Source organism: Camelina sativa, chromosome 5, assembly GCF_000633955.1.
Source record: "Camelina sativa cultivar DH55 chromosome 5, Cs, whole genome shotgun sequence".
Classification (NCBI taxonomy): domain Eukaryota; kingdom Viridiplantae; phylum Streptophyta; class Magnoliopsida; order Brassicales; family Brassicaceae; genus Camelina; species Camelina sativa.
The window spans coordinates 15,885,603-15,899,247 of record NC_025689.1 but is presented as its reverse complement, the minus strand read 5'-3'; the positions used below and the strand labels follow the sequence as shown (position 1 = coordinate 15,899,247).

The window sequence follows — 13,645 nt, the reverse complement described above, 5'->3', positions numbered from 1 at the left end:
AAAAAAAAAAAAAAAAAAAAAAAAAAAAATCTTTCGCAAACCCCATAACCATATGGTAGGGAAAAACAAATCGAATCTTTTATCACTACTTCGAGAACGGTTCGGTCTCCGAGATGAATCACGTGCTTCTGAATAAAAGTTGGTGAGCAATGAATAATTCACATTTACACTACTAGTAATAATTTAAGATTCCTGCCTCCAACGTGCGATATTTTTGTATAGTATTTTTTATATGTCGGCATCGTGGGAAATTAATTATTAATGTATCACTTATATGGTCTACCACTAAATTCTATAAACTGTGTAGACTGTAGAGTGTTGACTATATAAATTAAATCTTGCATGGATGAATAATTAACATATACTATACAAAAGACTTCTTTGTCTCTTACCAAACACAAATATCTTTTCAAGAAGCTTTGAAGATCAGAAGATTCATGGCGATGTCTCACCTTCAACCCATGCTTGTCCTCCTCACATCACTCTTCTTCTTACCAGCTTTGCACGGAGCCGTCGATTTCGAATACTGCGGCAGTAAGTATCCATTCGTAAATTGTTATGTATGCTCCTTTTGTATGTTTTTTTGTATACAACATCTCTATACAATAACTTTACCAAATCAGGAAAAAAAATCAATTTATACCAATCATTGTATTAATTGTTATGCCAAATTAAAATGGTAGGAAACAATGATTGGGTTTTATTTTTGTAAGAAAGATTTATAGATCCAAGTTTTATAAAATCTAACAAAACTCATAACTCATAAGCTATACTTTTCACAATTAATCTGTGTGACTGCTGCAGAAAATGGAAACGATTACGGTAACGTCAATCGGATCGAGATCTCTAATAACCCGTCGGTTGGGCCTGACGAAAGTTCAAGCATGACTATATATGTATACGGTTCTGCAAGTACGTAATTTTATTTTATTTTTCTTCCCAAATTTTCAACTTTTTTTTTTTTTAGTTAACAATATTTTTTTGATAAATTATGTCATGTATATACAGACAAAAACATCACCGTGGGAACACTCGTATACGTAACCTTTAAGACTGGGGAATTTACTGGCCTTTTGAAGACTTACAACATCTGTGATGTGAGTAAATGTAACACTGAAGCTGAGATTGAAGCTGGTACCAACTTTGTGTTGACTCTTCCAGATGTTCTTTATGTTGGTTTCGATGAGGTAACTTTTCTTACACTCTTTTGCTTAGGGAGAAAATATTATGAATGAATGTGATTTTTCTTTAATCCAAACGGACCATGTTCAACCTGATGTACAGCCGGGTTGGACTAATTAATTAACCGCAATTAACCGGCAAACCTCCTAAAACTGATGATCTAATAAAACCGGTTGACATGGGTCGGGTTTTTTTTATTTTTTTCCAAGACTTGGCTTAATTTGTTCATAAACATCACATTTTTTTTTTTCATTTTCTAAGAAGTGAGTTATGAGTATCTAGTGTTTTCAATGGTTTAACATTTTTAAGGAGTAAATCTTATACAAGACTTGGTTTTCTAAGAATATATATATATATATATATATATATATATTACGGATTATTTTGTTTTAGAAACCATACCAAACCTACCTATACCATTTTTGTTTTCATTTTACCTGACATCTCACATATTTATGTTTTTTCTAATGAAATTGTGCAGGAACTTAAGTACTCTGTTTCTTTGCGCCAAAAGTACGTGGAAGAGCCAATTATAAATATGTGCGTCGACTTCAAACTACCTACTCCAACTCCCACATTGGTCGTCTCTGCTTAGTCAAGTTGGCGGATGTGTCCAAGTCTTTTGGTTATATCAGTCTCTCTAGCCCTCGCTACTTGCATTTCCTTTGTATGTGTTGTCCAACTAATAAAATAGATAACTCTCTATTGTAATATTGGCTTGGTCTATAAGACTATAAGATTAAGAGCCAAGCACGTCTTTGGTTTTTTTCCAAGCTGATACAAGAAACAAGAGACTTATAAAGTAGTCAAGCGAGTACAATCTGTAGCATAAAAATGATCAAATACAGTCGCAGATCTTAGAGATTTCAACTTTTAGAGTATTTGATAATTAAATTTATTATTCTAATGAGCCGAAACAGAGTAATATATGAAAAATTATGTCATTGCTTTAAGTTTTGAATACATATATGACATTACAAAAGGGGATGAAGCTCAAATGGTAGAGCGCTCGCTTTGCATGCGAGAGGCACGGGGTTCGATCCCCCGCATCTCCATTTTGTTTTTTATTACAAAATTATACATATGGGGATACAATTTAATCTTCAATGGTGGAAAGAAATAGTGAGCTACAGCAAAAGGTTGACGCTTGTTGTTAGTGACATCATGAGATGGTTGAGTTTGGGCTCCGGTGATGACAAAAACAAAACTGCCTAATGACTTAAAGGAACACGGGAAGCTCATAGCGTGATTGGAGACACATGATTTGGTTGAGATTAAAACAAAAAGCATAATGGTTTGAAGTGTTGTGGCTACATAAATGAATTTGACTATTTTTCAACGATTTAAAATTTTAAAGCCAATGAAACTTGTAAACAAATTAAGAAAACAATGAAACTTTATAGCTTAAGAAAACCAGAATAACAAGATTGATTGATTTTTTTTTTTTTTTTTTTTTTTTNAATAAGAATAATACTTTGGTTTACTTGATTTTTAAAATATTTTGGTTTGATTTAGAGGTTCATTATATACTTGAATTATGAAAGCATACTGGCGATCCGCATTCTTGCTTCTATTTAGTTTGAATATTTTAGAAACTATTATTAGTAAAATCTTTGAAAATTCTCTTAAAAGTAGCCAAAAAGTTTCAATATATCTTATATTTTTCATAATTTTCAAAAACGATTCGAAATAAGATTGAAGATGATATACTTCATCAAAAATAGTGAGCATTTGAATAGTAGTTGTTTTTTACCCAAATTCCATAACCCTCTCTAATACCTAATTTTTGTTTATTCTGTAATTTATAGGAGTTAATACTTCGGATCATACATTCATACTAATATCCAAATTGTAATTCGTTCCTAAATCCTCCTAACTCAGTCTTTACTATTTTCGTATAACAACCAAAACAAAACAAAAAAAAACTGAAGTACTCACCTCAAGTTTCTTGTGGGTAACATATACTAACACGACTGGGCCACAACACACCGAAGAGGCCCAAGTTATAAAAGCTAAACCTTTAACCCTTTTTTTTTTTTTTTTACAACCATTTTATGTACTCAGGATTTTACCATAAAAGACCAAAATGAAAAGAAAAATCTGAAACCCTAAACGACGAACAAAGTGTGGTGACGACTGATGCAGTGATTTCATTTCATCTTCTATTCGGGTAAGTAAGATTCATACTTTACTGCGATGGTTAATTTTAGAGATGCTGCAGCCAAATGTAATCAATTTTCAACACCGTTGTTGATTTGTATGAGTTGTAGAATAATAAATTAGCTTATACTGTTACATTTTCAATCATTGATGGCTTTAGAGTTAAGAATTAGATTTTTTTTTTTTTTTAATGTATTTATGAATACATTTGTGTGAATTAGAGAATATTATTGATTATATGCTGCAGCCAAATTATATTCAATTGCAACGCCCTTTATTGATTTGTGTGAGATGTAGAATAATAATAAGCTTGTTGTACTGTTAGTAGTAACAGTCTGTTTACATTTTTAATTATTGATAGCTTTGGTTTGGAGTAAACTATAATTAGATTTTTTTTTTTTTTAATTGATTGATTGTCTTTATGAATACATTTCTGTTGTTTGTTTATATGTAGAAAACAATAGGAGAATAATGCCACCACTGAGTATGAGAAAACAGCCATCTGGAGCTTTAAAAAGGAAAAAGAGAAAGAAGCTGCAAAAATTTTTGAAGTCCCAAGCCAATGCTATTCTTAAGTTTGTCAAGAAGAAACCAGAAAATTCTGAAACAGTAGTGGAGTCTCGAAAAAGCGGCAGTGAAGAAGATGTTATTGGTCAGAGTCAGAGCAACGTTGTTCCTGAACACATTGATGAGCAAAAACAGGTTCTGATTCGAGGCGAGGGAAGTGAAGAGAAGAAGACACATATATGTGAAGGTGTTATTGGTCAGAGTCAGAGCAACGTTTTTCCTGAACATTTTGATGAAGGTAAAGACAATGATGAGCAAAAACAGGTTCTGATTCGAGGCGAGGGTAGTGAAGAGAAGAAGAAACATACAAGTGAAGATGTCTCTGATCCTGGAAACTGGGGAAACGTTGATATGAAAATGAGAGATTTATTGGTTAAGAACGGTCCAACGACAAGGCTATCGACTGATTACCAGTTTCCTAAGGATGGTATCGGTAGGCGTTTCTCGCAAGCTTTCTACACAAGAGAACTGGTCAATGGAGAAAAACAAGATCGTCGATGGTTGGTTTACTCCGAATCTTTAGATAAAGTTTTCTGCTTTTGCTGCAAGTTGTTCAGGCCTGAGAAAAACGGCGGTGGTAACTTGGCAACAACGGGGTACAATGACTGGAGAAATCTTTCGACTAGGCTCAAAGAACATGAAAATTTTCATGATCATTTTCTTTGTATGATTCAGTGGAAAGAGCTGGAGGTAAGACTACATAAGAATCAGACAATTGATAAGCTGATTAAGTTGTAGCTGTCTTGTCTTAGGTGAGTTTGGTTAGTTTGTTTTTTTTTTGGAGAATATGTTTTATTGGAAACTATTTAATGATGTTTCAGAACAACATTATGCAAGGAGATGTTTTTGTTTATTAGAATGATTTGTGGTATTAGCAAATTTTAATACATTTGATCTCTCATTGAGAATTATGCAAATAGGTTAGTAAGAAGTAAACATTTGGCCGGCATAGAACCCAAGAGATAGCAATAGAACCGCAGCCGCGGGAATAACCAAACCAGCCGTAAGTGCTGTTCTGTTATTCTTCATCAGTGCCATATATCCTCCAAGATTTTCCTTGTATGCATTCACTTTACTTCTATAATCTTGGTTAAGTGTTCCTTCCTTGGCTGCAACTTTAAGAGCTTCTTCATTCTCTCTTCCTGGCTTTGGCGATTGAACCTTTTCGGCTTGTTTTTCTAGTTCCGCTTCCTTTGACGGTTGAAACTTTTCCTTCTCTGCCGGGCTAGGAGGCTTGAAGTTATCCTTTGGAACAAGAGGAGGTTTTGATGTTGTACCACTAGGTGAATCTTGTTTGCCCATTGGCTCAGGTCTAGGAAGCCTCACAACGAGATTTGCGCCTTCAAATTTGGCAGAGACAGAGTCAACGTCGACGTTTGGCGGAATAGGAAACTCCTTGCGGAAACGGATCCATTTGTTGGCTCCTGCTGGACGATCTCCCATCACTCTCAGCTTCCTCGTGGTGGTTATTTGCACCTTAAGCTGCTCTTTCTTAAACCCTGTTTATTTCAAGAACCGTTACACAATTCAAGAACCGGTTAGTAAAAACCAAAATCACGCGGCAAAAACGAAACTAGAGTTTTGTTGAGCAACCAAACCTGGAAGGTAAACAGTGAGAGCTTCAAATCCCTGTTCAGTTTTCCAATTCGAAAGCGGCTCGAAGTCATCGTAGATGCGATTAGCGCTAGCATGTTCAGAAATTCTCTCCATCTCTTGATTTCTTGGTTTGAATTTTGGAATAAGAAGATTTTGTGTTATGTTGATATGTAAGAGAGTATCTAAGCGATTTCTTTATATACCAATGAAGAAACTATTTCTTATAAGTTGATTTCTTTGAAGTTGGGTTATTCCTTAACTTTGCCTAACTGTTGTGATCGCCTTCTGTATACTTCTTCTCTTTTATATGCATTTTTGTACAGCTTTATGTTCCAATGTCAAGAAAGTGAAGAATATAAAATTTTGTAAGGAGGGAGTAATGCTTTGCTTTGAGGGGATTCAAGGACCAACGAGGATGATACTTTTTTCTTTAATAATCTAATGTCTCTCCTAAATTTGTCAGAGACAACGTGTGAAAACATCTACAAAAGCAAACCCAATTTGATGTCTCTCCTAAGGATTTTACTAGTAAGATATTATTGTTAATGAAGCCTATGAATTCCATATGTAAATCTTTTCAAATAGTTTTACTTATCAACTATGATTATAAATAACCGATAAATCTTTGGTAAGAAAGTATTATTCCAGTTCTAACAAAATGGTATTCAAATCATTACATTTTAAAAGAGAGTGTTTTTGTGCTATGTGACAAGTCCACAATTATTGTTACTACACTATCTACATAAGGCATGCACAATAGGGTCGGAAAGAATTGTTTATGGTAGAATCGTCTATGTAACCGTTCTCATAATTTGCAATATATAATAAATGCTGACGTCAAAAAAGAGGGTTAAAAACAATGATGCTAATTTTTCTTATTCGTATTAGACCTCATTTTTTTTGGTGCGTCTATGACTGTTTATGTGAGATAACTCAAATTATATCTTGATGTTAATTACTTGGAATTATTGTATACGCAAGGTGATAACTCGACATTTATGCCCTGAAGTGTTATTAGACTGATAAATTGAATTTAAGTCACAAAGTGTTATCTAACGTACTATACATGCGAGGTGATAACTAAAATTTCAAAGTATGATTCGATGTCGGTTTTACTGTGATTGCACGTTTTGGCTTTGAGACCTTGATGACAACTGAACGGTATGGTACTCCTCACATTTATCGGTGATGAATTGTGAAAAAACAGTTTAGAGGATTTATGCTATAAATAATGAGACCAAGCTCACATGTTATTGGTTGTATATATTGATAAGCTTTATAGGCTATGTGGAACCTTCTTGATCCATGTTCCCTAGATGTGACTGGCTTGAGCTTTGTTGTTAACCCTGTAGCATTCCAGAGTATTAATTTATAGCTTTGGTCATGAACGTCTTCCACGACTCGATCTTCAAAAAGGTCTTTTGAGCTAGGAATTCGCCACTGGAAATAACACCTTATGCAAACTTTGGAGAGGAGACATAGTCTTAATCTTTACATTTATGAATGAAAGCGTATGTGATTTAGGTTTTCTGCTTCTTCATTTTTTTGTTTAATCCAGAGCTTTTATAAGAAAAATCAGTTTTCATGATTCTAAAGAGCTAGTTAGAATCTATCGTTGGATATGGGTTTCACCCAGCCTTAGCAGGCCTCCATTCAGTCCATCTGAGAAATAGTCAACAAGAACATCTAGAAGAGTTGACCGGCCAGATAAACCTGATTGGGCAGGCGAAGCTTCTAGAAGATCCAATTGGACGTCCAGCCCATTAAGCGACGGCCCGAAAAGTAATGATCGCTGACTAAACTTTGAGGCGGTACCACATCGATCCCGAGGCATAAAGCTGAAACGTCCCATCAACTATAAATAGCGGGATCGATGAACAAAGAAGGACAAGTCAACTAGAGTGGGAGTCATGATACAATCCGATTCTAATTCTAAGTACTAAAAGTCATATTAGCGAAGGTATAGTTTTGTAATTAGCTGACCGGCTTTATGTAACATTGCTGTAATCTCGCCGATTTTTGACTATCTTAATAAGAAGTCTTTTGTTTCGTCCTGTTTCATATTATTATTATCTATTCTAGTTACTCGATCAACATCTATGAAGTGCAAACATTTGAATCTTAAGTTAATAAATCTCCTAAGTTTTTTGAAAATAATAAATCTCCTGAGTTGTAATAGCTTGGAGAGCTCCATCCATAGGGAATTTGGAACATCTTTAAATTTCTCAATCGTTGTGGTGTAGAAATCAAAATCTTTATATTCGTTTCACCCCAATGTAACTATTTCTATTGTAAAAATATATATTTTACTCAACCACTATTTAAACACCCACTAGATTCTGACCCGCACATACGTGCGGGGTTGATTTCAAAGTAAGTCTAAACCGTATCCTAATAGCCATTCCCTAGTATAATATTTTCTTTACCCATAAAAGTTCGTCCCTCTAAACCAAAATAGTAAATATCTCTAGTTGCTCAATAAATAATTTTCTCTCATTTATTAAATATATTTCAAGCTAAAATTAATTAATTCTAATAATAAATAGTTTAACCATAAATACAATATGGTTTCAGAAAACTTAAATTTTGATAATTATGTCATATCTATTACAAATTATTATAAGATTTTAATACTATATATTATCTAGATAAGATATATAATTTGATGTTTTGTGTATTTTGAAAAATATAAATATATTTAGTTATCCAAATTTTCAAATTCTCATCTGCTATTCAATCGGAAATAGTTTACAACATGTATTTTAATTTATGAATTACCGTTCACCTCTCATACCGTTAGTTGAAATAAATAGCTCTACGATATTTTTTGAATATATATTACTATCTCGTCCATCTTGTATTTTCTAAAAACTTTTGAAGTTATTATAAATCATATGGATGTATTTAATTTACTATGGCAATGTGTGGTATCTAATGGATTATATAGGTTGGTACTTCTTTGGCTTCATCGATTTCTAAATATTATGTATCACAAAGTTTTTAAATTTCTAGTGGTTATTTACATTTTTTGACAATTCTTGGTTTCGTCTAGTTTTTTCACATCCTATTATGCTTCCATTGTACTTTTAACTTGAGACATTAATAAAGTAAAAAAAATTATTTCCAAAATTTATGTTTTGTTCCCATTCTCGATTTTTTTTATCTCCAATTACTGTGTCCCAACCTTGACAAAAGATTTTAAGTATGCATGTTTGCTCTATATATAAAATCGATGAAGTGAAATTGATGAAAACGAATCACCTGAGTAAATTCTTTCTAAATTCTTCACGATTAAAAAATATTAAACGATTCTGAAGATGTTTGGAACCATTGTAGTGCGAAGAGCATATATACACTTGTTTACTTAGAAGGTTATGACCACAATTAAAATATCCACCAGAAATTAGCTTATATTATATTCTCTAAACATAAAGGTGTATTAACATAAATAAGAAGACAGTTCTGACTTCTCCTTATAAAAAATTTATATAAAAATAACTTTTATAAAAAAAAAAATTAGAACCCAAAATTAAAAAACATAAGAGAAACCATAAATGAATAAAAAACAATATTTCTAACACCATACATTATAAACATACACTGCATTAGGAGTTAAGAATGGAGTTTGATGTTTTGATGATAAATTCTCTCAATTTGGCCAATATTCACAATCTGGAAATAAATAAAAATATTGGATTAGAAAGTATTTGAAAAGAAAACAGATACAAATTAAGTGAAAACATCTATGAAATCTTTATATTTTTTGTGAATGGATCAATAAATCGACTTGTGATCAAGTATTGACCCTGCAACAAAAACAATAAGAATACGTGTAAGAGGTTAGTAGAATTTGGTAATATACATCTGAGAAAGTAAATTAATTGATTTACTTTTAACTTCCCACCTGAAATTAGAAGACAACACCATAGGCTTCTCCAACTATACTTTAAATCCTACATAAACACATCATAAATATTAGCTTATTTATTTAAATTATAACTGAGAATATATAATAATCATAAACTAAAAAGGAAAATAAATAGAACATCTAAACATATAACAATCTAAAAACAAAACAAAGAACAAATAAATTTTGACGACATAAAATAAGGTTTTTTATAAAGAACCTCTCTGTTTTGGGTGATTGACTTTTTTCGAGTATTGAGTTATTGTGAATTGACTTATTTATAGATACATAGTCGGTTACGTTATTCATAGGTTTGTCAAGTTTTGATAAAAAACTAATCTTAAAATATCTATAAGATTTGATTGTTTTTAATGTTAATTGTTCAATCAAGGAATCTTTTATATACGTTACTCCTTAAAATATGCTACATTGATCATATGTTAACTATCCGAAATTTAGGTGTAAAATGTCAAATTGATCACTTATTAACTATATATTTACTTATAAGAAAGATATTCTAAAACTGGATTTTCCTAATCTTAACAATATAATTTCAATTGTGTTATACGTTACATTAAATTCTGGTGTGCTAATTATGTGGGTAGATTTGTTTAGCTTTAATGGCATCTGCAATATATTATCGTTACAATAGTTTTATTTTCTATATATAGATTTTTTTAAAACCGATTTATTGGGCAAACTTAACATAATTAATACATGTTTGGTTCCGATTTTGTGGCTATCTGTTTGGCTTCAAGAATTAGACATATTTTTATTCTTATTTGAGTGACATTTCATGTAATAATCTCTTAATCTATGTATACTTATTAAAAATGCTTCCCTTTTAATAGTATAGATATTACTGGTATATTATAAGTATATATCAGTAATCAGTATTTTTATTAATTATTTTCTGACTGAATACAGTATAACTCAAGTTTTGTCATAAAATTAAATTAAGAGCAAAAATAATAGCAGCGGCACTTCCCAGGAGGTAGGCAAATACTTGCACTGACCTTGTGCATCTTCGTACACGCAGCTTCACATTCTGCAGGAACGCATTTTCCGGATTTGTTTGGAATATTAGTATAGCATTGCCTTCCTTGTTGCATATTCCCCAATACTCCTGTTTTGTGTAGTATTTAGACCATAAATATTAGTAACTATATATAAAATAAAATAGGTTGTTTTAAGGACTTTTGCGTAACAAAGTTTAATATATCAAATATAATTTTTTTGTGATACATTAATTATTCTAGATAAAACCTAACATAATAACTAAAAATATAAGAGTTATGTTTACATAAATATATATATATATAAGAGTTATGTATACATACATATATATATATATATATATATATGTAACTGGAAAATATCATATAGATTTAATTAGGAAGAAAATTGGAAATTTGAAACTTATTTTCATGCAAAACAAAGCTAAATAACTAATAAAAAAGAATGGAAGTTTATTTAATCAGTTCATATTATGATAGTTATATTTGTAACAATTTTTTTTCATAATATAATTGATTTGATGTTTTAAAGAAATTGTATAGTTGAAAGAAGATTACTTTAAAGAAATATTATGATATTCATTATTAGTTTCTGTTGAAAAATGTATATGTAATTTATTAAGGTGCATATTAAATGTAAATACAAACCTAGCTCAAGAATGATGAAGAAAGTTAGAATGGTGAGTGATAGTTGGAATGTCTTCTTCATCGTAGATTTTATGAATGAATAATTGATGGTGTTTTAAAAGTAAAAAAAGAAAGAACCTACTAAGTATACTCCAATATATACTTTTCTAAAAGTTTAATGTACCTCACATTCAAACTTATCTAATTTAAGTAATCTATCTCCTTAAGTTCCGATTTTACACATTTTTTTTCTTGTTTCTCATTCTGTATATAAAACCTTTAGACTCGTTCATTGTTATTCTTTACCGTAACCTAGTTTCCTATTTAGATGAAACAGTCAAATACACAAAAGAAAAACAATATAGCCACACATTTGTGCAATATTAAATCTCATATATTAATTTTCCATATATCATAATTTCTTTATATGCAATCATTTTATCAAATTTTCAATTTGAGGCAGATACACTGGATGAAGTTGATGGCGGATTATGATCAGGAGATAACTTACCATCTTGGTAATGCTTATTTGGTAGATGATGCTTTGAGTTATGATAACATGAGATGAAGTCGTTGGTGAATGAGTTACTTTGAGGTTGTGTGCATCTCACAAGAACCATTAATGCTAGAAGCAGGTTAACGAGCAGATCTTCTGAGTAGAGATTGGTTGGCTAAAGAGAAGGATTAACAACTGATTAATATCTCTAGGGATGCATATTCAGAGTATCATGTCTCCGTTAATGGGAGTATTCTTGTGCACGAGTGGATATAACCCATTAAATTCACAGTTTAGTTGGAATTAAATATAATTCCACAACTTTTTTTGGTTTTGTTGAAAAATGGTATTTTGCAATTTTTTGCCAAAATTTTAATTTACAATTTGGCGAAAAACACAATCTGGTAAAAAAATATATATTTCAATGGAAAAATATCTAAGTGTAGTCCTTTAGGGTTTTACATTTTGTTTCGAAGACTTTGGTTTGATTAATCAAGTATATATCTAAGACTTTGGCAAGCTGCAAGCTCACATAATAGGAAATAAGAACTGTGAATCAACAAAAAGAGAAAAATAAATTTATTCCTTGAGGGTTTTACATTATTTTTACCAAATTTTACTAATAAAATTCATTAGAAAAAACATTTAATTAACAAAACATAAAGCTTACCCAAATTTTTATTTTCTACAAAAAGCCTAAGAGGGGGTTATTGGTTCTATGATTTTAATGAATTTGGAAATCCAACCAAAAATCATGTGTTATTCAATCATTGATTTTAAAATACTTATCAAAATTATGTGTTATTGGTTCTATGATTTACAAATACTTGTTCAAATCCCATGTTATTCATTTAATGATTTGTTTTTGGATTTCAAAATCCACATTATGTTTTAAATGGATTTAGATGGATTTGAAAGTGTAAAATAGAAGGATTCAAATCCAAGGATAAAACATGTTATTTCAAAATCCATCTGTTTTAATTTTTAGAATTTACAATTCCATATGGATTTAGAAATCACCTCTCAAATTCATGGCTTTACTTGTTTGGCATACGAGAGGGACCATATGCTCATTATTGGACATAAACGTATTTGGGACCATTGTCTACTTACTATAAACCGTCCAAACATAATTGTCTGGACACGCTCCATGGTCCATGGACGGACCAATTGGCACCTCTAGCCAAAGAATACATATGTTGTTTGTAACTTTGTATAATTTGTGTTTTACTCTCTTTTTTTCCTTTTATAACAAACAAAAAAAATCCGTTCATTCCATTATAATTTGTGTTTTACTCTCTAAAAAGGTAAGATTTGTTGACGACAAAAAAAAAAAAGGTAAGATTTGTTGATTTATGAGATTTGAGATTTCTTTTCCAAAAGTCAGAGATTCCTTTCACCTAAGACTGACGACATGTTGGAAAAGTGACTCGTGGCATACCGACAGTGCCTTTTGAGTTATGTCTGAACCTCAAACTTTTTAGAGACGTGAGTGAAAGAGGAGGCGCAACTAAACGATAGGAGAGAAACTAAAATGAAACTCTTTAGTCACACATCTCCCTCATGCATTTTATATTTCTCTCTTAAATTTGGGTCAAATCACTATACCCCACTCGTGTGCTCCTAACTTGTTTTCTGGGTCTCTCCAAAATCTTACCTTNTTGTTTCGAAGACTTTGGTTTGATTAATCAAGTATATATCTAAGACTTTGGCAAGCTGCAAGCTCACATAATAGGAAATAAGAACTGTGAATCAACAAAAAGAGAAAAATAAATTTATTCCTTGAGGGTTTTACATTATTTTTACCAAATTTTACTAATAAAATTCATTAGAAAAAACATTTAATTAACAAAACATAAAGCTTACCCAAATTTTTATTTTCTACAAAAAGCCTAAGAGGGGGTTATTGGTTCTATGATTTTAATGAATTTGGAAATCCAACCAAAAATCATGTGTTATTCAATCATTGATTTTAAAATACTTATCAAAATTATGTGTTATTGGTTCTATGATTTACAAATACTTGTTCAAATCCCATGTTATTCATTTAATGATTTGTTTTTGGATTTCAAAATCCACATTATGTTTTAAATG

General features: G+C 31.2%; 4 protein-coding genes and 1 non-coding gene across 5 annotated transcripts; 3 read left to right on the top strand and 2 right to left on the bottom strand.

Annotated features, from left to right (window-relative positions):
• LOC104787016 lies at positions 309-2,054 on the top strand. The gene is made up of 4 exons (XM_010512507.2): positions 309-534; positions 805-912; positions 1,009-1,187; positions 1,664-2,054. The coding sequence occupies exons 1-4, from the start codon at positions 438-440 to the stop codon at positions 1,775-1,777; spliced, it is 498 nt and encodes a 165-aa protein (XP_010510809.1). The 5' UTR covers positions 309-437; the 3' UTR covers positions 1,778-2,054.
• Positions 2,165-2,237, top strand: TRNAA-UGC. The gene has a single exon. It is a non-coding gene; the product is annotated as a tRNA-Ala (tRNA).
• On the top strand, positions 3,250-4,788 carry LOC104787014 (zinc finger MYM-type protein 5-like). The gene is made up of 2 exons (XM_010512505.2): positions 3,250-3,352; positions 3,797-4,788. Exon 2 carries the CDS (start codon positions 3,814-3,816, stop codon positions 4,645-4,647), a length of 834 nt encoding a protein of 277 aa, XP_010510807.1. The 5' UTR covers positions 3,250-3,352; positions 3,797-3,813; the 3' UTR covers positions 4,648-4,788.
• Positions 4,738-5,759, bottom strand: LOC104787015 (inactive protein RESTRICTED TEV MOVEMENT 2-like). The gene is made up of 2 exons (XM_010512506.2): positions 5,508-5,759; positions 4,738-5,408 (listed from the first exon to the last, which is right to left on the bottom strand). The coding sequence occupies exons 1-2, from the start codon at positions 5,617-5,619 to the stop codon at positions 4,831-4,833; spliced, it is 690 nt and encodes a 229-aa protein (XP_010510808.1). The 5' UTR covers positions 5,620-5,759; the 3' UTR covers positions 4,738-4,830.
• On the bottom strand, positions 10,310-11,158 carry LOC104787013 (putative defensin-like protein 146). Its single transcript, XM_019245571.1, has 2 exons — positions 11,077-11,158; positions 10,310-10,538 (listed from the first exon to the last, which is right to left on the bottom strand). Exons 1-2 carry the CDS (start codon positions 11,135-11,137, stop codon positions 10,369-10,371), a joined length of 231 nt encoding a protein of 76 aa, XP_019101116.1. The 5' UTR covers positions 11,138-11,158; the 3' UTR covers positions 10,310-10,368.